This window comes from Sprattus sprattus (assembly GCF_963457725.1).
Source record: "Sprattus sprattus genome assembly, chromosome: 8".
NCBI classification, from domain to species: Eukaryota; Metazoa; Chordata; class Actinopteri; order Clupeiformes; family Clupeidae; genus Sprattus; species Sprattus sprattus.
In genome coordinates this window covers 12,416,992-12,442,417 of record NC_137927.1, presented here as the reverse complement: position 1 = coordinate 12,442,417, position 25,426 = coordinate 12,416,992, and the positions used below count along the sequence as shown (strand labels likewise).

The window sequence follows — 25,426 nt, the reverse complement described above, 5'->3', positions numbered from 1 at the left end:
TTTCCCCAGGCTGGGATGGCGAGCAGCACCTGTATTATGTGTTCATCAGAGGCGGAGGGGCTGCTGTCTGGCCACTGCACTCCACAGCGGCGGAGACACACAGGGGAGAGACTGTCAGCCAGCATCGGCCGGTCATCAGTCAGAGCAGGGGACAGGGGGAGAGAGAGCGAGAGAGTGAGGTTGGAGAGGATTGGAGTGGATTGGAATGGAGTGGAGTGAAAAAGAGTGTGGGTGTAGGAAATCACTTGTGTGCGCACACACACACACACAATGAAATATAGCAGATTTCACACAGAACTATAAATAAAACGTTTTAAAATGCTAATACATACCACAAGTACACATATGCATTCAAAAGGAAAGAAAGTGCTTGCTTTCGTGGAAGAGAGAAAAAAAGGAGTTCAATGTAGCTTCTAAGAAAGACGTGGATAGGCATAAGCTCTGAATGAGAATGGGCCAACTGAAATGAATGCTAGTCAGCAGTGTTACTGTGGTTGCTGAACGGCAAACATAAATTGAAATAAGTCTAAACAAACACAGTGGTCTTAGGACTGGTATTGGCATCAAAAGCGTTACTAGGAAATGCTAAACCATTAATCCAAGCAACCTTATAGACCCGGAACAACATTTAAAAAATTGAAAAGAGAGAACATTCATTGTTTTCATATATTTGTTTTGACTCACGCTACACGCTAGTTGTCTGAGCTGTGTGTAGAGACATATATGATCACACACTCGGTAGAGTATTTGTATTCAGGCTTTCTTATTCTAAGACTTGGAAGGGCAAGGCCCATTCAAGAAGTGCTGGAGGTGACCTGTGATTATTGATGCTATCTGTAGCCTAGCTGTGCAATCAGATCTACCAGTGCCACCTTTGCCTCCAAGGGACTGATGCACTCCAATCTGCAGCACACACACATATACACTCACACACTCACACACACACACACACACACACACACACACACACACACACACACACACTCACAGTGACAGGGATATGACCCCAAACCGATACTTTCCTCCAGCACCTGGTTATTTTATCTTCCTTTCACCCATTGTTGGGCCTAATTGAGGGTGCTTTCTGGCGACTGACCCCTGTCAGAACAATGCATACCTGTGCGTCCCTCTGGCGGCTTGTAATTGTCTCCACAAGTGGGCATTCAGCCCTGGCCCCTGAGGACAGAGGCCCTGACCATCCATCACTCACTTCCACACACACACACATACACTCAACTCACTCACTTACTCACTACAGGAAGCCACCAATATGACCTGTGCACACTCCATCATCCGCCTGCAGCCCCACCCATTACTGTTCACTAGAGTCTGACAAAAGAAGACCATGAGAGAAGACCTCAGGATGTACGTCACTTAATTATGCGTCATATTCAGACCTCCATGTCAGGTTTGACCTGAGGAGAGAACTGAAATATTGACAAAGAACCAAAGCCAATTTAATCTGACATCTGACGTTTGTAGTCATAAAAGTGGGATGAATTTGGAAAAAAAACAGCTTGAGCAATGGGTGAAATGGACTATTTAGTTCAAAAAGCACCTCTGACACAGCACACTGATGCTGTTATGCAGGGGCCCACTGTGTAGTTTCCCAATGCTGAGAATACTGCCTCGAATGGCTAGCTCCAGTGGGAGAGAGCCGAAACATTGGGCTGAGTTGGGTTTCTAGACTGGCCATTACAGCAAGAACTAAACAAGTGAAAAGCCCGGAGGTGCAGATTAGAACTTAGACACACAATCTGTTTGACTTTGTCCAAAAGGATAACCTGTACCTGTACACGATGAGTGATCTCAGAAGGATGTCCTGTATAAGGAACTCAAACAAACACACACACACACACACACACACACACACACACACACACACACACACACACACACACACACACACACACACACACACACACACACACACACACAATGCGTTACCAGTAACCAGATATGGATCAACAGAGATGACACACAAAAAAAAAACAGTGACCATGTGCTGATAATCGGAGCATATTTTTATTTCACTATCATATCTAGCGCTTTTGCACACACAAAGCTTTCAGACAAGCCGTGGACTCAGGAGCACTGCACTATCCAACAGAACATTACTGCTATGCTCAAGGAAGTTGGGAAATAAAAACATACAAAACTTTTACAGCATACATTTAGCAAGAACACAATATTTGGCAACCATTGACATAGTCTAAAACATCTTCAGAAAGTATAAAACACATCTGCATTTCCCACATCATAAACTCTCCAGAGCAGGGCTGACTCCAGGCCAGACCTGGCCCACATCTGGCTCCAGAACCGGGTCAGGTTCGCTCCGAAGTCCGCTGCTATTTGGGTCAATCTTCTGTCGTCGTCATTCACCCCCACCACCAACCCAGCCCCCACCCCCCACCCACCCAGATACCAACACTTGGAAACAAAACACAGACATGAACAAACAACAGAGAAGAGAGACAGAGGAAGGCTGCTTGGCTAAGACAATCAACCCTTTAGCATTCATTTCTATTCGCAGGGAGAAGGCCACTGCAGCAGTCTGCAGAGGGGCGGAAGAGAGTGTGCCAGGTCGGAGCTCGGAGGAAAAGCATGGGAGGAATCTTATGTCCACTGACCTCCAATGGAACTGATTAGTCAGACCATGCTTGATGTTTGTCAGATTTCGTAACCCTAACTTTGTACTGGAGCTACAGAGCCACCACTGTGGTTCAAGAGGACTGGAGGGTCCGAATCTCAACCTGGCGTCCTACATGCTGAATCAAGCATGTCCTTGATCAGCAATGATTTGGTAAATTATCAAAAATGTGGTCTCAACATTTAAAAAGAAAGAAAGAAAAAAAAAACATCTCAAATGACGGATGATTACAGTAGCCATCTTGAACGCATACAGACTTGTGACATTTTCACATTCTGCAACTAGCTCACTATTGATGGATATTATTGTTGTCTGAAGCAAGAGTGTGATGATTTCGGTACTCCTCAAGAGTTGATCAGTTGCCAATACTTGTTAGCAGTGTAAGCCTTGTAACTCCAGTACAAAACTAAAGTATTAAACACCAAACATCTTGCATTACCAGAAACATTATCAGTTAATGGAATATACGTACATATACATTTGACATTATACCAAAACAACATTTTAAAAAGGGATGCTAAGCTTTTTAACATTTTCAATTGACTAGGTGAGTATTTGTGTGATCTTTCCCCCCTTAAACTGATCATGGGTCCTACCTCTCCGTTTCTAGCACAAATATCTTCCAGACTAGCTACAGGCGTAAAGGGCCTAATCCCATGCGCACACACATACGCACACACACACACACACACACACACACACACACACACACACACACACACACACACACACACACACACAGCCACACACACACACACACACCACACACACACACACACAAACACGCACACACGCACACACACAGACAAGGTAGCACCAACATACTGAAGAAAATACATACTAAACTCGATGGGAACTTTACCAAATCTCATATAAACAAGCATGGTCTCACCAATTCATACAAATAAATTCATTCTCTGTAACAAGTTTTCTTCATACTCAAAATTACTATATATCTTCAGACACACAAACACAAACTCCCACACACGCACACACGCACACACAGACACACACATTTACATACACAAACCGCCAAAGACACACCGGACACACGCAAGACTAAAGTTCACATAATACGTTTGTAAAATGGCATCATATGCCACGCCCTTTATCCTACACATAAAACCATTTCAGTCACCTCGCAAGAGTGGGAGACATCAGCTCTTGACTCTCAAACAACAAAGTCACAGAGAAAGAAATAGAGAAATAGAAAGAGAGAGAGAGAGAGTTACAGAAAAATATCTCATAAAGCATCTATGTGTATATCTATATGAAGTGCATGTATAGACCTCGCTTCTCACTGAACGTAAAAGCACAGTATTATGGAACATTCAAATGAGAGAACTCAAATATAATGGGAGATTATTGTCATTACATGGATACACAGGACACGCCATGGGTAGTTAGTTAGTTAGTTTAGTTAGTTATCTTGCAGGGGTCTAGTAATTAGCTGGATCACTGTGACACTACAGGCTGCGTGATCGACCTACCTATCTAGCTGTCTACCTATCTAACTATCTATCTATCTATCTAACTGCCTATATCTATCTATCTATTTGTCTCTGGAGGAGAGAGTGATGGGGGGAAGGGGGGCCGATGGAGGGGTGGTGTCCCTTCTCTTGTGTTGGGCTGTTCTTCCAGGTGTGCGCTCAGCCAGATAACCTTTGCAGTGGTGTGGAGTCTCACGGGAGAGGAAGAAAGAAAGAGAGAGAAAGAAAGAAAGAGAGAGAATGAAAAAGAGTGAAGGAAAGAGAGAGGCGAGATAGAGGGTGTGGTGGTGGGGACCATGAGGGTAAGGAGGAGTGAGGGCGGGTGTGTCGTAGGGTGCCCATGTGAGGGGCTCTCTGGTAGCCTGGCTGGTTCAGCGTTGAGGGCACGGCGAGAGGGTGTGTGTGTACTTTGGGCGGGGATGGGGGCAGGATAGGTGCTGTGCGGGTCCTGCCATCTTGTGCCGTCACTCCCCCGCAGTGCCACTCCCTCCTCAACAGTAACCAGTCACATCCTGCAACGGAACACAGAATACAGACCTTGGGCTGTTGCATCTTCTGATTATACACATACCTTTGTAACAATCTGTTCTCTCTCAGACACTCCTGCCAAAATTCACCCCCACCCCTCACTACCTGTACACCCACTGATATGTCCTTGTCAAAACCAGTTTCACAGACACTCAACACAGACACTATGCCCTTTAACTATGGAATGTATATGCAAGCTTTTCACCATGTATTCACCAAGTAAGTACTGTACAAGTGCAAGTACTGTACATGACAAGTGTGATTCCTATATGTTTTTCCATCTCCGTATCAGCAGGTACTTTACATGAGTGGGAGTCACTCCACGTTGCCCTGGCTGACTGGAGAGGAGGCTCTGACCTGACCACAGATTGCAATTAGGAGCAGGTCAAAGCTGCGGTGTGTGTACATGTGTGGGGAAGAGGGATGAAGAATGCCTAAGACAAGGGCCTGACAGGTCCCAAATTCCATGGCGAGGGAATAATTAAAGTATATTTATGGTGTAGGGTTAAGGGGGAGTTGACATAGAGAATATTTTTATGAGACCTAAAATGATAACAGCACGGTGCACTGTGAGGCATGGAATTAAGTGTGACAAGAAGTGGCTGGCATTCCGGTGAGATATTGAAGTTGAGATGCAAAGAGATACCTGTGTGTGTGTGTTTGTGTGTGTGTGTGTGTGGGTGTGTGTGTGTGTGTGTGTGAGAGAGAGAGGTGGGGTGAGGTGAGGTGAGGATGTAAGTATGAGGGTTGATCTGTTTCTAAGTCAGGTGAGTGTGTGCTTCATGCAATTTAAATTTCCTTAAATTAAATGTGTGTGTGTATGTCTGTGTGTGTTTGCGTGCCTGTGGAAGTGAGTACATCTCAAATATGCGTGCCATATATGTTCTCATCATGTCTTCTCACCACTCACCTCCATAGGAGCGACTCCACCCGGCTGATAATATCGGCCAGGTCAAAGGGCAGGGGCATCTCAGGGTCATCGAGGTCCCAGTAGGGGCGGTCCAGAGGGGCCTCCTCTGGGGGCAGAGTCTGAGCAAGACTGGACTGGCACCTGGAAGAGCAACAACACCACCCCAGGCCATGAGATCCACCTCCCACACAAGCAGTCTCTTAAAGACCTGCAAGACAGGCTGCTGTAGGCCCTTTACAATGCCTTTGCTATTTATAATACTCGTAAGCTGTTTAAGATGAAAAAATAACCAGATTGTGTGTGCTTGTGTGTGTGTGTGTGTGTGTGTGTGTGTGTAATGGCCTGTGGGAGTAGGTTTACTGCATTGAGTGCGTATGTGTGTTTCTGAGGGTATTTGGGGAAAGTAAGAGGACTGTTTGTGTGGAAGACTGTGTGTGTGTGTGTGTGTGTGTGTGTGTGTGTGTGTTTATGTTTTTATTTGTCTAACCACACAAGCCTGGGGAGGAGGGTTTGAGGGGAGGGGGGTGTGACGAGAGGGTGGGACATTTCCTGTGCTGTTTACAATACCCAATAAGTGTGTCTGCCAACGGCCATGATAAACAGTGACAGTGTGTATCTTCAGGGCATAGGTGTGTGTGTGTGTGTGTGTGTGTGTGTGTGTGTGTGTGTGTGTGTGTGTGTGTGTGTGTGTGTGTGTGTGTGTGTGTGTGTGTGTGTGTGTGTGTGTTTAGGGCTGTTTCAGAATAGGCCTCTTCATGGTGCAACCACTGCGGGAGGGCTCAGGAATGCGCCTTGTGCAATCAGACAGTGAGGAAGCATTTTGAGTGGGAAGTCATGAATGCCTGTTGCATGCACTGATGATTCCCGGGGAGAGAGACAGCTTTTTCAACATCGCCAGATGGCAACGCCGCATTTGATGTGATCTCATTACATGACATTAGATTTCAACACCGCTCTGATTTATGTGCTCTGATTGTTGCCTCACTTCCTGTTTTCATGCAAACTTCACTGGAACCAAATGGGTGGCTGTTGTGGTGAATCAGCAGGGATTTGCTCAAAATGCGTAGGGGAAGAGAGAGAGATTGAGAGCTGCCCTCCGTATGGTTGCGTACTGCTGCTGCTGCTTCTAGAGCTGGTAGTGATGGTGGTGCTGCTGCTTCAAGAGCTGGTAGTGATGGTGGTGGTGTTGCTGCTGCTTATAGAGCTGGTAGTGCTGCTGCTTCTAAAGCTGGTAGTGATGGTGGTGCTGCTGCTTCAAGAGCTGGTAGTGTTGGTGCTGATGCTGCTGCTTCTAGAGCTGGTAGTGTTGGTGGTGCTGCTGCTTCTAGAGCTGGAAGTGATGGTGGTGGTGCTGTTGAGCTGTCATCATAAATATGCCCCCCATGGTTACAGATGGGAATGACCCTTGACCCAGAAGCACAAGCGAAAGCACCGTGGTGCAGCCGGAGTGCTCCTCCACCCTGGATGAGGCCAGTGGTACTCCCTTGTCAGACATTATTAAAAAGAAGCTGCTTGGTCCTGACACCTACCCGCCACACCCCCCCTACAACCCTTTCACCCAGCTGTATCTCCTTACACCCAAACACACCACCCCTCCCCAAAACCCCACCCCTCCCCTCCCCTCCTTGCCCTAAGCTGCTCCCCAAACAGCCCCATGAAGACCTCCCCTGGACAGGCAGGTTATGGATAGGACCAGTGTGGTCTAAGTGGCCGGGGGACACCTCATCGCTGCCACAATTTGCGGTTATATATTTTGTTCAGGGGGACCACTTTATGCTTGAGTGGCTCTCAGGCTAAGTGCTACAATTCAGAGTGGTCTGCCCTCAGTAGGTAGTGCATTACACTGGCCAGGGTAGTATTAACATATACCATTCCAATATATCTTCCTCGCTTCAGATGAGGGCTTGATAATAGCATCTGTTAACATGCACTAAGTACCATTATGTAGCACATCACTTCATAAATAATACGATTAGGCGACCTTGGGGCCGGGCGACGAGCGATGTGTTTAAATGTTCTCATTATTTATTTAGGGTGAGAATTAAAGGAAGCCACTCTTTGGTGGGAGGAACGAGGCCAGCATAAATATCCAAAGCTTGGGAGACTGATACACACACACACACACACACACACACACACACACATGCACACACTCATACAAATACCGAGATAGTCACACAAAAACAGGTCAGTCTATGTTTGTGACTGTATGCTAATGGGGCAATCCAGTTTTCTGTTCAGATTATTCATTAATTTGAGGAGGGGTAGACCATAAGCAACTGCGACACAACATTAACAACAAACAAACTAACAAACATAAACAGTCCTCTTCTTACTGGTGGCCTGGTGCGGAACAAGCCTCTTACATTCTTCCAGTGTAGGCCTGTTTGTCAGCTACCAGAGCCGCAGTCGCTCAGCCATTTGTTTTGTTTGCACCTGCCCTTCTCATAAATGCAGAGGTAATCACTGTACACATTTGCATGAGCAAATGTTCTGAGAACCGTCTGTAGCACCCTCAGGCACCTCCACCCTTCTGATCGGAGCATTAGATTTCACACCTTTGCATTCCAGAGAGACAGAGAGAGAAAGAGAGAGAGAGAGAGAGAGAGAGAGAGAGAGAGAGAGACAGAGAGAGAGACAGAGACAGAGACAGAGACAGAGAGAGAGAGAGAGAGAGAGAGAGAGAGAGGGTGAGCGAGAGAGACAGAGAGAGAGTGAGAGAGAGAACTCAATAACAGGAGACTCCGGGCCTACTCTACCTCATCAGGCCTCCACCTCCTCCAATACAAATGCAAATGGAGGGCAAAAATACATATAAACAGGTGCACCCAACACACACACACACACACACACACACACACACACACACACACTTCTGTAGCCGAAAACAGCCCACAGCGGAGGGGGAAAATGCTAAGGTCAAAGACAAAGAGGCAGGAGAGGAGGTGATGTTTGCGTGTCCCAAGCGTTGGTATGGATTAACCTCCGACAGATACGGGCTAACTATCCCATCTGGTGCTCAGTCGGGGGAGATTGGCAATACAATCAGTCATTTCAATTTGCCCTGAAACCCTATAGCCCTGCAGCCCTGCTGAAATGGTATGCTAATGTAAAAGGTATCTATGATTCTATCGCGGTTATTCCACTGGGGGACCCCCACCCCACTCCCCCCTCTCTCTCTCTCTCTTTTTCTCTTTCTCTTTCCGTCTCTCTCTCTGCACTTGAACTGAACAAAAGTGAGAGCACTGCAGCCCCATAGACTCAACTGCCTCGGCCCCCTTGCGCTCAAACTAACCACTTTAGCTAAAGTGAGTGTTAATTATGGACAGGCAAAGCAGTCAATAAAAGGTTAATGTAAAAGTCAAAGGATAAATTCCTTTAAGCATTGCATCATTCCACCATCTCCACGACCAACGCGGTGCTCGCCGGCTGCCTAATCAATACGTTTTACAGTAATGCGCTCCCCATCGATTTCTCTACGCAGTCCTTGCCCAATGCTCTCTGCTCCCAGAAAGGGAAAGAGATGGGGGGAGGAGGTGGAGGGCAAAAGGAGAGAGAGAGAGAGAGAGAGAGAAAGAAAGGCTTTAAGTAAATAAAATAATTAACCTCTCTTCTGCTTTCGATATTTTGCTTCAACTTCTTTTTTTTTTTGCTTTCCGAGAGGGGAAGGTGATAGTAGCGGTGTTCATTTTTTTCCAGGAGTGCGCTGTGCGGGCTCATCAGCAGGACCGTCCATCTCCGTGCCCGTGTAATCATCTGCAGTACACTCACACTAGGGACATACATTAAAAGCCTTCAACGCTCTTAACAGCATGGAAATGCGCTTAACAGACAACATCAGTGCTTCCGACCAGAGCAATTACACTGATAGATGCATGATTGTGACGGGAGGGGGGGTAAAACTGCTGGGTACATAGATGGGAGACAACACTTATTGCATTATAGTTGTAAGGGTGGGGAGGGGGATCATTTATATCTGTAGAGGGGAACAAATGGGGATGTTTGATTAGAACATTAGGGGATAGGGTGCAGGGCGGTGGAAGTTATCTGTCCTGGCCGGAATGGCTTCGGAAGAGAAATGGGGAAGAGCGGAGAGCACGAGGAACGCTTGCCGGATGGCAGCGACGGATGGCAGCGACGGATGAGGAGAAGTGGCGTCCCAGAGATCTGACACAGGAGTGCAGGTGCTAGGCTTTTTACGGCCTTGGCAGCTAGGCAGAGTGCAAGAGAAAGAGAGAGAGATAGAAAGAAAGAGAGAGAGAGGTGAAGATGAAGAAGAAGAGGAGTGTGTTGGAGGAGGGAATGCAATCCAACGGGTCGTGCAAAAACAGGTCCGTATCCCATAAATCACGCTAAAGAAAAGCCTCACACAACCCCTGTTGCCAGCACAACAGCCTGCCTCACACATCGCAGGCAGACTTCTGCACACTCAGAATAAAGAGAGGAAGAGAGGCGTATAAAACACAGGCCTTTATGTACGACAAGAGAGAGACACAGGCCCTTGAGCTTGTCTTTCTGAGCAGCTTAGAAAACACGAGTTCACACAAACACTCACTTGCATAAACACACACACACACACACAGTCGTTGGGGTTATGTAGTTTACAGACTGCAAACCCAAGCACGTGCTTCCAGAGGATCAATCGCCTCCTATTGTCTGCAGACAGTGCTGACTGTACACTTCTCTAATGTGTCTGAGTGTTTCCAAAAGGAGGTGTGTGTGTGTGTGTGAGTGTGTGTGTGTGTCAAATGCGTGACATATGTTCCTTTCATTCTGATTCTCTTTAAAGAGCCCTGCTAATAAAATGAACATCTGATCCACTCTTTCCTCTAATGAATGGCTGCAGAAAAACACGCTAACTTGGGGTGGGGGGGGCTTTTTCTTTTTCTTTCTTTGAGACCAACCACCTTTTGGGAACAACGGAACAATGAGCTATTACTTTTAGGTGGGGAACCTTTTCCCCCGACCCAGCCCTGACTCTGGGAGGTCCCCGTTACATCTCAGGAGCAGAAGAAGCCCGTCAGGCCACATGAAAGGAGCTGACCTGTTTATTAAACGGTACCAGGGATCAGCCCTCAGTGGGAGACCAGAAGGGGTGGACTAGAGCAGGGGTGGGTGGGGTGGGTGGGGGTACACGGGCCACTGCACACATGGAGGTGCGGTACGCTATGTAAGACATCACTGGTTGCTCGACACTCCTCCACGATTGGAGAGGAGAGGTAGAGCCGGCAGGGCTGTCTCGCCCCTTAAGTCGTTTGATGTGGGCAGACAACGCAAACTGCCTGGGTCTTCAGAAACAGGGGTGAAGGCAGCCAAAAAGAAACAGATGTCACATTAAAAAACACACACACACACACACACACACACACACACGAACAAGCAATGAGGTAGGTGCTTAACAGCCACGATAATTGAGGGGGTGCCGTAAAATGTGCCTGCAGTTTGATCATGCAAGGGCTGATGGTTGTGTGTGTGTGTGTGTGTGTGTTTGTGTGTGTGTGTGAGTGTGTGTGTGTGTTTGTGTGTGTGTGGGTGTGGGTGGGTGGGGAAATAAGTCAACCCCTGAGGTGCTGCTGCAACCTGCAAACCAGGTGGACATCCATTAGCCAGTTAACAGCATGACAAATTACACAACACCCCGTCCCACACCATTACGATGCCTCAGGCTATGGGATGGAATGCGGCCTAATGTCAACACAGCCCTCTGAGTTTATGACCAGACACAAGCCCAGTTAGAAAGGAATTGCTTTCTAAAGTAAAACAATGGCATGAAAATCAAATGCTGGGATTGAAAAACAAAGAGATAGGATGTTTTTTTTTTTTTTTTTTTCACTTTTTGCAAACATCCACAGCCGTTTGTTCTTCCGTCACAGGCGTTAGATGGATCGCTCCCTTGTGGCAGCCAGGGCTACCAGAGGGGCTGCAGAGGAGAGGAGGAGGAGAGGGGGGAATGTCAGACAGAGAAGCCACCTGTGAGAGCTTTCCACCTGGGCTTCTCAGGCAGATGGGGCCCCCTGTCTGCTGCTGCTCGCCATCCAAAGTTGCAGGCCGAAAAACAAACGTTTACTCTGACTGTGGCGTTGATGCACGTAAGGACACAGCTTTGGCAGTGGCAGAGGTGCACACCCCCAAACAGCAGTGGGGGGCTCCCACATAATCCACCGAGGCTGATATTTGGCTGGGGGTGGGTTGTTGTTGGGGGGGGGGGGTTGGTTAGTGATGAGGATGGGATGGAGGGGTTGGGGTAGGGGGGATGGGGGGGGATATGTTAGGATTGGGATATGCAGTCAAATACCAGAGTGAAACATTTTGATATACTGGGGGAAAACTAATTAGTGGGTTTAAAGAGACATTTGAGTTTTTCACGATGACGGTGTTTATTTATTCAACCCAGGAGAGAAAATGGAGCAGTAAGAAGGCTTGATGGAGAGGGTAAAGAGGTTACGAGCCTGTGAGTGTTTGCAGTTTTTCACAGCCTAGCAGCTGAGGACCCATAAATCTCGCTGTGATCAGGAAGAGGGTTACTGCGGAGCTGGGAGCAGTAACTCTCTATTCCCCCCCCCCCTTCTTTTCTTAGTGGTGGTGGTGGTGGGGGTGGAGGGGAGTAGCGTGCTGTGTTGCTGTGAAAACTTGTTGTTCATGTGTCGAGCGTTCCTGTAAAACGATCGTCCCCCTCCTGAACCTCCCCCCCAATACACACACACCAAACCCAACCTCAACCCAACCCGCACCCCTTCCAGGCTCACTAACCCACGCCTTCTGGGCAGACGGAGGAGTGCAGCAATAAGGCCCATGATGGATGGGCCTGCCTCGACAGCTATATGGCCCCGTGCACCGGGGTGACACCTGACCCTGCTCACATGATAAGGTCGGTAGAGACCCACACAATTCCCACCTGTCTGCCGGGGTCAAAGAGGCTGGGCTAATTATACCTATCGGGCCTCCGATTGCCTGGGTTACAAGCCTATTTGCTTGGCTGTGGGTGACCGTCGCCTTCAAACTCTTGAGCGTTTTATGGTCGCGGGTTTGAAGGAGGTCTGTGACGGAGGCTCTAAAAGTGTTGCACAATAGAGATTCTGTTTCGACTGAGGAGGCGACTGTTAACCTGCTTTACGGCCCGGGAGGCGGATTGGGTGGTTTGAGCGGACTCAATAACGAACGAATGAACGAACGAACAGTGAAAACAAACTCTGGAACAACCAAGAAAGAGAGAATGGGAGGAGGAGGAGGCAGCGGAGGTGAGCGCCAGAACACACACACACACACACACACACACACACACACAGAAGAAAAGACTGAATGTCAGTACAGCCTTTTAAACACATTAATACCCTTATATACTGGCCATCAATCAACACACACCAAATCCAAAAGTAAATAGCGGATTTGTTCTAGTCAAACACAGGAACACACTACACCTAAACCACTCAACGTGAAAAGGCATGGATCATTGGTGATGTCCGCCTACTAGGCCGCACACTCCAAAAGTTAAAGCTACCGTGTTTTCCTAAGGATTTGCTTTAACAGAGACAAGGATTTGTTGTTCCAAATGTCTTGGAAGCCTCACAGACCTACAGTTGGCATCCTTCAATAACAGATTAATGCAAACATCCTTAACTGCATGAGTGGAATATAGCCTCGAGAGCAATACGACAGCCGAAAAAAGAAATGCAGCCCTTAATTTCAGTCCTTTGAAGTTGAAACCAAAACCGATCAGAAACACCTTGACTTAACCACACTTTTCATGTAAAGAACAAGACAAGATTGCAATAAAAATAATGATAGGTAATTTGAAGTGGATGAGATAATTGCAGTGGAGGTATTGTCACCGAGGTGTACCTGGAATTCTGTTCCGTCATTACAAATTTGCTTGCAGCATGTTCCATGACCAAAGCACTCACAAGTTAGTGTTAACCACTGTCCTTTTGTTGTTGAGCACCTCTTTTGAACCTGTATTAAACCTGCCACCTCAGAGGCCCTGGTTATCTGAAATTATTTCACATGAATGAGAAGGGAAGGGGGTGGGAGGAGATGAACAAACACAAATGTCAGCTACTGTAATTTCCCTGTCGGATCAGGAGGGGAAGGCACATGACAGGTTTTTCGGCTAAAGCGAAACACTTACCTAGAATACGCCACAGGTGCTAACTGACTTTCCCATGAATGTTACCCGGATACAAAAACACGTAATCAAGAATGTTTCTTCCGTCTAAGCCAGTCTCTCTCTCTCTCTCTCTCTCTCTCTCTCTCTCTCTCTCTTTTCTCACTCTCTTTTTTTTCCTCTGTCCTCTTCCCATCTCTATCTCCTTCTTGCTCACTCCCCCCCTCTCTTATTCCCACTATCTCACTCTCTCTCTCACACTTTCTCTCCCTCCTCCCATTCTCTCTCCCCCTCTCTCCCCGTGTAGGGCCTGGAGTGAGGGGGCTGGGCCCCAGTGCCAGAGGAGGCCATGTACTGCCAGGTGTTTGAACTTCTGCATCACCTGCTGCTCCTGCTGGGTGAACACGGCTTTTTGTTTCAGCCTATTAAGTAAATACTGTAATTAAAGGCCGTGGCATTTAAAGTGCTGTGAACACTGAGCAATTTGTTTAAAGGAGCAAGCAGGCCAGCCAGCCCCTCAGGCTCTGTACTGAGCCAGCTCATAACACACAGGAGGGAGGAGGAGGCACAAAAGGGTGTGTGTGTGTGTGTGTGTGTGTGTGTGTGTTTGTGTGTGTGTCTATGTGTTCATGTGCATGTCACACATATTCTATGTACACTGTATGTGTGAAGGAAGAATTGGAGAAAAAAAGCTGTTAGTTTGTGCATACACATGTTTGGGCAAACAAACCTCAAATGCCACATGTCAACACGCACTGAAATGGCTGCTTTTTTTTTGGGGGGGGGGGGGGACACAGGCTCTCTTTGTATTTGCAGGATCAGCTTTCACACCCATAGCAATTTCAGCAAAAGCAAATCATGGTTTAATCCACCCAGCCCTTTGTCTACAGTGTCTTTGTTTGGCTCATGTCAACAGTCAAATGTAAACTGACAATACCATGAAGAGAATGTTTTCTCTTGTGGTGGCACTTGCAGTTTTTTTAATAAAAGGTCCCTCAAGGATAAAACACCTAGTTGAAATGAGGGCAATATATCTGGAGGGTTTGATACATTAAAGAAGGCAAACAACTAAAGGGCAAACAACTAAAAACGTATTTCCTATCCAAACGGCTTGTTACATTTGACAACAAACTGAGTCATTCACCTCATGTGCCCTTCTCTGATACCATGCATGCCTTGGCCTTTGGCCTGCTCTACTGATCCGGAATCAGATGGGCGGGTGGGTGAGGAGGATTAGGAGCCCTGTTGGATGGATCCACTAGCTGGCTTGGGGCCAGTCGAGAGGGTCTGGTTGCTTGGGAGCAGAAGACCCAAAGCCCCTGAGCTCACATAGCAGCACAGCACAGCTCAGCTCAGCTCGGCACTGGTTGCTCCGCGGGTCTTTCTGCGAGATTACATCTAAATCCTGATTTAGCCTCTGGGTCTCAACACACACACACACACACACACACACACACACACACACACACACACACACACACACACACACACACACACAAAGATACACCACAAACAAACACCAACTGGCTAAAGTCAGGAACCCCATGTCACAGTGCACTTGTATAACAAACTCTCTTTCTGTCTCTCTCTCTCTTTTTTTCTCTCCCTTTCATTCTATCTATGTATCTCTCTCTCTCTCTCTCTCTCTCTCTCTCTCTCTCTCTCTCTCTCTCTCTCTCTCTCGCTCTCTCTCTCGCTCTCTCTCTCTCTGCAAGAGAAAAGGCTCAAGCACTAAGGCCTAAGAGGCTACAGTTCCAAAAGAGCAGAAATGCAAACACTCCCAAATGTGCAATGCGCTTCTGGAGAGACACACTCCTCTGGCGGCTCAGCTTAAACTTGCTCAAGGTGGCTGGGACCACGGCTGCTTTGATTCAAAAAAGTGGAGTGGCCAGTTTTAGGCAAGGGCACGTGTGTGTGTGTGAGTGTGTATGTGTGTGTGTGTGTTTGTGCTTGTTTCTGTTTATGCATGCGTGTGTGTGTGTGTGTGTGTGTGTGTGTGTGTGTGTGTTTGTGTGTATGTGTGTGTCTGTGTTAGGGGTGGGGTGTGTCCAGGGACTGGATTACCTTTCCTCATGGGATTCCTGACATACTCGCTACAACATCAACATGTCACTGTCCATTCTCCTCTCCCTCCTAAGCCAGCCACCCCTAAGCACACCAAACACTGACCATCCTCCCCTCCTCTCGCCCTCACCATACCACACCCCCTCCACCCCCTCTACCCAGCGGCGGCCGCCACTTTAGTTTCAGCTCCGCCTGAGTGCAACTGTCCAGCACGCAGCACTGGGAGAGGACAAGCACAACCAGCTGTGCATACAGGAAGAGACAGGAAATCATTGAGAAGCTTGCCCCGATGAATATTTGATGAGGGACGAGGGGCTTTAGCACTCTGGTAAATCTGAGCCGAGGGCCAGGGGCCGAGGGCAGCACATCTGCCACGCCACGCCCGCGCCACGCCACTGCCAGCCCAGCTGAGGTAAACAGGACCTCTGCCCCCTGCCACACATACGGTTAGACACACTACATATACACACTAATACACTGTTTGTGCCTCCCAACCCTTAAATAACAGCTCTGACCAAAGGGGCCCCAAAATAAACGTGGCCCTTCAATTGTTCACAGACGATTCTCTCGCTCCCACACTTTCTCTTTGGCACTCAGCTGTGACGGACAACATGACACAGAGCCACGCAGGCAAAAACAAACACAGACGAGACCGTCCATGCTTTCATATGTAGGACAATAAAACAAGTTCAGATTCATCCTGCCAACCAGTTTGCCACTTTTTCACGCACACGTGACACTGATCTATGCCTCATGGCTGCACTACAGTCTTTCTATTTTCATTGCGATTTATCACCACTGCGCATTTCAACAGCGATCAAAGGTCTGTCATTGATGATGAAGAAATACGAAAGTACCAGGTGAGCCTTTGATAGCAGCTGTTGCCACAATTCAAGAATAACTGTGGCGCATGTTACAACAACTCCACCCGCCCACACCCTTCTCTAGCTATTGTTTATTCTTTTCTTTCAATAAGATGTTGCAAATAGGTACAATCGAATGGAATCCGACAATCAAACATGAGTGTTGGAACATGAGTAACACACTATGGCATCCTAGAATGCTGACAGACAAAGCTTGCGGTATTCTGTGCTTCAGTGTCTGAGGGCACTGTGTGACACACACACACACCTACACACACACACACACACACACACACACACACACACACACACACACACACACACGAAAAACCAGAGATCCGGCTGGGCAGGATACTCAATTCTCTGGAACTGAGTGACTTATAGGCACCCAAACTTGGCACCTCTCTCCCACACACGCGCACACACACCGCCTTCCCAGAGTGGCAGTGCATGGGAAAAGATAATGGCTCAGGCAATAAAAAAATTACAAAAACATCCAAACGCACAGACAACAGGGCTTGGTAGGGTGTGTGTGTGTGTGTGTGTGTGTGTGTTTTTAAAGTTAACCACAAAGTCTCTAGCTCCCTCTGATGGTGGAAGACACACCCCTGGGCATCTTGACCCACCTCCGTGAAGAGACACACTGGAGATGGGGAGCAGGGAGGGGCTGCAGTAGCGGGGGGAGGTGAGTGTGGCCCAAACGCCATCCCACTGGGGGCCGCCTGATGCACCTCTGTCCTGCACGACCTCAAACCCACCCATCTCAACACACCACAAGCACATAGAGTGTGTGTGTGTCTGTAAGGGGGCGAGGGTGTGTGTGACGTAGGTGTGAGAGTGCGGAGGATGGGGGGGGGGGGGGGGGGGGGGCGGGGGGATTACCAGGTGGACTAGTGAGGATAGCGGGGGCAGATTTGGGCGGATCGATACTGGCGTCTGAGAGTTACTGGAGGGGAGGGGTGGGCCCCCTGGAGAGAGCCGTGAGGAACACGGAGAGAGCTGCGGGGGTCCCCTCCGGCCCCCCTGGGGGAGGGGGCTACTACCTGTCTGCTCTACGTCCTTCCTTCCGCTTCAGTGCCCCCCATAGCACACACACACACACACACACAAACCAGAACGCGCACACACACATACGAACTCAGCATCGGAAGAAACATGGAGCCAAACAGCGCCTTAATGCCCCGCACTCATCAGCTCTTGTGTACAACAGCCACTGTGGAGGACGCAGGGGGGCAGAAGAATATACCGGGAGTACACATAGGACACACACACTCAGACAAACACATGCACACACACTGCTCGGCACAGATACAAATGGCTTGTCCGTGTAGCCCCCTGCCTCCATAGGGCCTCAGGTACCTCTCCCTCCCTCTCTCTCTCCCTCTCTCTCCTCCTCTTTTTCTCTCTCTTTCTCTCTCTTGCGTCCTGTGTGACATGACCCCGACAGGCCTGAACAACGGCCAGGCAAATCTCAGCTCTCAGGATTTAATGCTCTAGAAAGCACACAACACAAAAAGCCACGGCCCTTTGCTCTCTCTGTCCCCCCCACCCCCACCCCCACCCCCATCCCCATCCACTCACTGTTGCCTACTTACCTTCAATCATATTTAACATCAGAGGACAGGAGATGTAGAGATAGAAAGACAGAGGAAGAGGAAGAGAGACACAGAGAGAGAGAGAGAGAGAGAGAGAGAGAGACAGAGAGAGGGAGAGGAAGAGGGAGGGGAGGAGATCAGAGTGCTGTACAATGCACATGTCTGCCAGCCCACCAGCTGCTCTGACATTTCAGGCCACAGGGACCAAGGCAAAAGAGCAGATGCTCAGATGCACAGGAGCCCAGGAGCACAGAGACTACATGCTACAAAGTAAGTACACACACACTCCACACACGTGTCTACCAGGATCCCCTGGCTCCCTCCCACTCAAGATGCTCTCTGAGGCTAGCCGCTACATGTGTGCATGTGCGTTTATCAGTGTATGTAAAGTGTGTGTGTGTGTGTGTGTGTGTGTGTGTGTGTGTGTGCTTGTGAGCATGTATATCAGTGGCCACTAGTGCTTTTAAACACAAGGGAAGCACAGATCAGCTGATTTTAAAACAACAATATACATAAACTGATGTTACCTGTGTCTGCAGCCAAATAAACTAAATTAACATTATGTTCTAAAATGAAGCCTACATAGTTTGAGTTAGCTAGCTAGTATTGCATTCTCTGTAAGATAGGTTGTCAGCTCAGCTAGTTAACTTGCAAAACAAACATAGCGTGCCAAATTTAGAAGTCTGCATTAAAAGTTGTATCTAAGCTGGAAAGTAAATGATGAGGCAAAACACACAGCTGACTGCCACATGCCTATCACATCACATCACTTATAAACAGCTTGACAGCTAAAACCTGCCATGATACCTGGTCCAGCCCCTTTTTGAAATCTTCCAGGCGTTACAAAAACAAATGTATGAAACACTGTCCAATTAACTTTGAAATATTTTCACCCGTACAAAATGCATTCAGAGCCCTCTTCTTGTTCTTCATGTAAAATGTAGGGAAGTTTACTTCAAGCTGTGCAGGACTTCATTGACGCCCGCTCCAAAAAGGTGCCGCCCCCCTTAAACCGCTTGCATGTTCCTGCTGTCGAAAAGCCCTAATGGGGTCCTGTGGTCGGTACTTCCACAGCATATCCTTATCAAGTAGACGGAAGTAAGACAACGATGTTCACGTGTTAATCAAACCAACTAGTTTAACTAACAAACAGTATGGCAGTCCAGCCAGATATTAAACTAGTCTGTTCTCAAAATGTATACGTTTTAACCAACAGCAATAAGTTGTATCGACATATAAATACATATCCTTACTGAACTATTTCACAGAAACAGTATTAAGGCGTGCTTCCCATGTAGTCACAAACCAATGTATTATAGCCTAGGTAGGCCTGTTTGTATGTAGTTGTGCATGGCGTGTCAGGTTAAATGTATATTTGTATAGCCTAGGTAGGCCTGTTTGTATGTAGTTGTGCATGGCGTGTCAGGTTAAATGTATATTTTTATAGCCTAGGTATTCCTGATTGTATCTATTTGTGCATGTCGTATCTGTGTAAGTGTAAATTTGTATAGCCTAAGTATGCCTGTTTGTATGTAGTTGTGCATGGCGTGTCGGGGTAAGTGTGTATATGTATAGCCTAGGTATGCAATGTTTGTATGTGTTTGTGCATGGCGTGTCTGTGTAAATGAATGCACGAGTGCAATACACCTCTAGCATTGATGTGTGGCATGCTAACAGCTGACCAGGAGCTCTGCGGAGACACCAGCCACTGAGACAGCCAGCAGAGACTGGAGTCCTGGCTGGATGCTGGGATGCTGGATGCTGGTGCTGGTGCTGGTGCTGATGCTGGTGCTGGGGGCTCAGGGACGGCGTGTGCCTGCATCCCCGCTCTGATGTGAGTTTGCAGGAGACGTGCAGGGGAATGAGGGCTCAGAGAGGAAGAGGAAGAGAGCCAGAGGATGGAGAGAGGGAGAGGGAGAAACGGAGTGAATGAGATGTGGGAGTAGAGGGAGGAGGAAAGAGAGAGCACAAACGAAGAGGATTGGGAGAGAAAGAGGGGGAGGGGAGAGAGAGAGAGAGAGAGAGAGTCAGAGAGACAGAGAGAAAAGAGATTTCCGTTGAGCACTGCAGGCAAAACGTATGGTAATGCATGGCTGGCAGCTTCCTCTCATAACTGTAAACAGGATCTTGGTAAGGCATATAGCCTCCAGCGAGGCCCTAGGAACCTGGCACCACTCACAGCCTGCTCTCGAGCTTCTCCGCTTGGCTCCCACTCCCTCTCTCTCTGACGCTCCCTCGTTCTCTCTCTCGCTCTCTCTTTCTCTCTTTTTCTTCCTCTCTCGCCCACCTGCCCAGCTCGGCTCGTTAGTAATTCATGAACACCCGTCCTCGCATCCTGACACCCCATACATGACACGATCCACATGTCTCCGACTCTAAACTACAAAGAGCTCCTTTTGTCTCTCTAAGAGAAACACGGATTATGGGTGTGTGTACTGCTCATTTTACACCAGCGCACAAACCAGAATTACTATGTAGCGGAATTTGTACTGTTCATTTTTTTGTTATTTTACTCCGTAGGAGGATGCCTCATTTTCTCTTCTCTGTAATGAGGCTAGATCTGAGGAGGATATAACCGCAATCTGACTGCTGTCTACCACTGAAACAGGCCAGACCTGCAGAGGAGGGGGTCATGGCAGACAGTGGAGAATGGTTTCAGGTGGGTTCAGTTGTTGACTCCAAAAGGGACTCCAAAGATGCAGCCCTCAGCAAAATTCTCCTCAAGTCCATGTAGCTATCTGTCCAGTGTGTGAACTCAAAAAAGCTCCAGCGTTAATGTTGGGTCCTGGCTCTGTAGATAGGAAACATACAAAGTGCATTGGACCAAGCCATACCCTTTCCCAGCCAATCAGTAATGCTTGGTACAATCACCAACGAGTTTGGAACTGAGAGCTAGACTGTGACAACCCAGTGTAACAACTCTCATGCCCCCTTGCTAATACTGACTGTCACTTCCTCTGTCTCATTGAATATCTCTCTACCACGTTCATCTGCTCCTTCCTGTTGATTTTCACTGTCTGCCCAAATTAAAAACCTGATACTTTTTACTATTGCATCACTTTGCCTTTTATTCCACCCATTTCCTCTCTCTCTCTCTCTCTCTCTCTCTCTCTCTCTCTCTCTCTTTCTGCTGGCACAGGCCTCTACCAGCTCGTCAGAACACATGTCGCCACCACAATTACATTATCTGTGGCGCGCTGTGACACAAAAGTGGTGTGTCGTAATGCCAGACCGAACACAAAAGTAAACAACTTCATCTCGTGTCGTGAAATATGTGTCACTGTGATTGCGTTAAGCTGCCCGTCGTGGCCGGCCCAGCAGCTGAGAGAGAACCCGCGTCCTAATTAACGCCAGGGCTTTGAGAAAGACAGACAGGCAACACGATGGAGAATGAGAGAGATGCAGAAAGAGAGATGCAGAGAGAGAGAGACAGAGACAGAGAGAGACACAGAGACAGAAAGAGAGCATCCCCCCCAACGCCGCTCCCTTCAAACGAACCTTTCCACCGGGAGCCCATTGTTTGGGCTACAGTGGTGGGGAGAGACGCCTTATTTACAGTTTTTAATTGCTCTGGTGATGAGCGACTACGCAGAGAAAAAGCCGTGATAATCAGACCACAATAGATTTGTTACTCTTCCTGACAAGTGAAATAAAACGTTGAGCCGTGCCCAGGGAAATGAAGAAGAGTTTACAAAAAGAGAGCAAGAAAGCAAGACAAAGAAAGAGAGAAAAAAGAAAGTAAAAGAGAGAGACAAAGACAGAGAGGGTGGCTATCGACAGAGAGAGATAGACAGGGACAAAGAGTGAGAGAGAGAGAGAGAGAGAGAGAGAGAGAGAGAGAGAGAGAGAGAGACGGTGATATTACAGGAAAAGGCCTTGTTTGCTCCCTCCCATGTCCTAAACCATGTGGCCAAGGAGTCCAGGGCCAGGAACCCCAGAGCTGACCCGAGACACAGCCATCTTTCCCACACTCAATGGGACCTCTTTGTGTGGCAACTCCTCTGTCTGAAGCAAACATCACTACAGAGAACCCTCATGCTCAACCACCCTCCACCAGCCACTCATCCTTCCCAACACACATGTAGCCTACATCAAAGGCTAGCCTTTCCACACAGAAATCTTCACCCTCGACTGTCACCATGATATAGTAACATTATCTGCTGAGGAGGTGACTAATATCTTTTTAGCTTGACACAAACAGTTAGACATCCTAATCAGTGGCACTGTCGTTTGGGTGTGTACTGGAACTAAGTGTAAAAGAAAAACAATAATTTAGTCATCAAAATAAATCGACTTAGTCATCAAAATAAAGAGGGCATTAACAATCACCCAGCTTGTGTAAGTGTGAATCAGTGCATGAACACAGAGCATGACCAGACCAGTGCTGTGTGTGTGTGTGTGTATGTGTGCGTATTTGTCTGTGTGTGTGTGTGAGTGAGAGAGACATACCATGCATTCAGCAGAAAAAAGGTCCCTCTTAAGTTAAACAAGTCAAATTATATGCCATTATTATGGCCCATAAAAATGGAAACGCAACCACATATTATGAAAGAGGTTCATGAAAATTTAAAGAGCCAATCAAGTGGCAATTATTCTCTTTAATCTCCTGGAGGCAGCCAATGGGGAAGCGCCTGGAGTTGTGGCAGCCTGGCGGGGAGCTCTGCCTCCTGCACATTCCAACGCGTGCACACACACACACACACACACACACACACACACACACACACACACACACACACACACACACACACTTACACGCAAACCAAACACCTCGTTTGCATTATGCTCAGCTACACCAGAAAGTACACGCTAACTTTTAAACTTTTTTTTTGTCTTTTCTTTTTAGCTCAACGTTTTTGTTTTGTCGAAAACTGAAAGGTTTTGCATCATTTCGCTAATAGCGGTACCAGTGTTGTGTTCTGATTGCACTATGTATCTCTCATTCCGCACTGTTCTAATTCCTTCACACTCGTTTGCTCATAAGGTAGGTTAGGTTGCAGGTTAGGTACGGGAATAGCATAAAGGAATTCATTAGTTACATGATGTTGATCCACCGTGATAAATAACCTTAATAAAACTGTGTGGGCCTGCATGTGGTTGCTGTGTAGTTGGAAGATGGAGGCGGAACGGCTTTGAAAGCCCTGCTGAAACCAGTCCATCACTGGTGTGGAGAGTGATAGGGGAATTCTCGAAGGCCAATCCCACACACACACACACACAAACACACACATACACACACACACCGGTGTTGACTGGTGGAGATCGTTTTCTGTTGCCTATGATGAAGAGAGGACCGCTGGAGAGATAACACTCACAACCCTGTCTCATCTGTTTTGCCATAAACACATAATTCAAATAAATACGACATTATAAATTACATTTGAAAGTAATCAAACGTGATGTCACTGGCTACTGGTGTGTATGGATTTGTCTGGAAACAGGAGTTGTAAGAGATGCGACTGAGGATAAGTTATTAGCATGTGTGTGTGTGAGAGCATGTGTATGTGAGCATGTCTGTGTGTGTGTGTATGTGAGCATGTCTGTGTGTGTGTGTGTGTGTGTGTGTGTGTGTGTGTGTGTGTGTGTGTGTGTGTGTGTAAGTGCTGGGGGACAAATCAGGGAACAGGAGAGTAATCAATGGCAATGATTCTGGCCCTCTCTTCATTAGAGGAGCACTTGAGATTCAACTGATATCTTTAATCAATCCCATATCCCCAAGCAAGGGGGATGAGGGTTAAACTGCTGCTAAACTTTCACTCGCGTTCTTCATCCAACCCTCTGTCTTTCATGGAGTGAGTGTGGTAGAAATTCTTGAGGAATTCATGATTTTTCTGCATGAACAGAAAATGGCTCTAAGGCCTATTTTTTTTATGTATCCCTATCTTAATCTCTCTCGTTCATTCTTTCTCTCTCTCTTTCTCTCTCTCTCACACACACACACACACACACACACACACACACACACACACACACACACACAAAAATCCCATGTTGATGTCCTGTGCCTCAGTAGCATGGGTAAATGTGGTCTGCTGAAGATGTTTAATTACTGAACAGCAGGCCTAACCGCTCTGCTGAAGACTAGATGGCTGAAGACTCAAGCACTCCATCTGACGCTCCTCTCCTCCCTCCTCACTACCCTGCTCTGTCTTCTCCGGTCCTCCACCTCTCCCCTCCTTCCTTCTCACTTCATCTCTTTCTCATAGCAGCAGACAGAAAAGGAAGTGTGTGTGTGAGAGTGTGTGTGTTCGAGCGCCTGGCTGTCGGTACACTTAACCGCATCGCTGAGTGTGTCAGTACAATCATTAGTGAACACCTCCAGCTCTGCAACCCATTACAGAAGGAGGATGAGGACTGGATACGCCCAGATGCCATACACAAACACACACATGTAGACACACACACACTCTGACAGACACTTATCCACAAACACACGCACAAACACACAAACACATACAAAAACGCACACACACACACACACACACACACACACACACACACACACACACACACAAACACACAGATAGACAGACAGACACACACACACACACACACACAAACACAAACACACAGACACACACAAAGAGACACACACACACACACACACACACACACACACACACACACACACACACACACACACACACACACACACACAGTCAATAGCTCTGATTTCCCTTGTCAGCTCCATGCCAGACACTGGTTTAAAGAGACATCAATCTGTGATGTCAGCACTTATCTAATGAACCCTCACAGATCGATGGGCATGCTGCTCCACTAAACACAGCTACACTTTATTACCCTCTGCCTTCGCGAGCTGCTGTGCATCGCTAACAAATGACACAAACAAGCTTGTGTGTGTGTGTGTGTATGTGTGTTTAAGTCTATGTGTGTGTGGCATACAACGACAAAAAAAGCTGAAAATGATTGTTGTTGTTCTGACAAAAAGAAACATCAAAATAACACAGAGAAGCTTTTCATCAATGCTGTCATTCCTTCAACACGACCAAATGCTAAACTAAACGCACATCAAGTGCAAATATCAGTCGCGTGACAAGCCAGGCGAACGTGACAAATTGAGTGACACCAAACACAACAATGCTCTCTCTTATGCTGTACCAGAGGCGTGTGAGTGGCTGGGGTAGGAGCGTGTGAATCTGTGTGTGTGTGTGTGTGTGTGTGTGTGTGTGTGTGTGTGTGTGTGAGCAAATGTGTGTGTGTGAGT

The 25,426-nt window shown here is 47.5% G+C and overlaps 1 protein-coding gene across 4 annotated transcripts in view; it reads right to left on the bottom strand.

The window, feature by feature from the left end:
* Positions 1-2,434: 2,434 nt before the first annotated feature.
* The window catches only part of fto (FTO alpha-ketoglutarate dependent dioxygenase), a gene marked incomplete at its 5' end in the record, with an annotated part of 128,297 nt that continues 105,305 nt past the window's right edge, over positions 2,435-25,426 (bottom strand). For 3 of the 4 annotated variants that reach the window (XM_080843011.1, XM_080843009.1, XM_080843010.1), the window contains 2 exons: positions 2,435-4,652; positions 5,579-5,719. In XM_080843011.1, coding sequence (XP_080699137.1) covers positions 4,646-4,652; positions 5,579-5,719 — 148 coding nt within the window. In that variant the 3' untranslated portion in view covers positions 2,435-4,645. Of the gene's footprint in view, positions 4,653-5,571; positions 5,720-25,426 lie in introns of all 4 variants that reach the window. The other variant, XM_080843012.1, reaches the window with a different exon arrangement.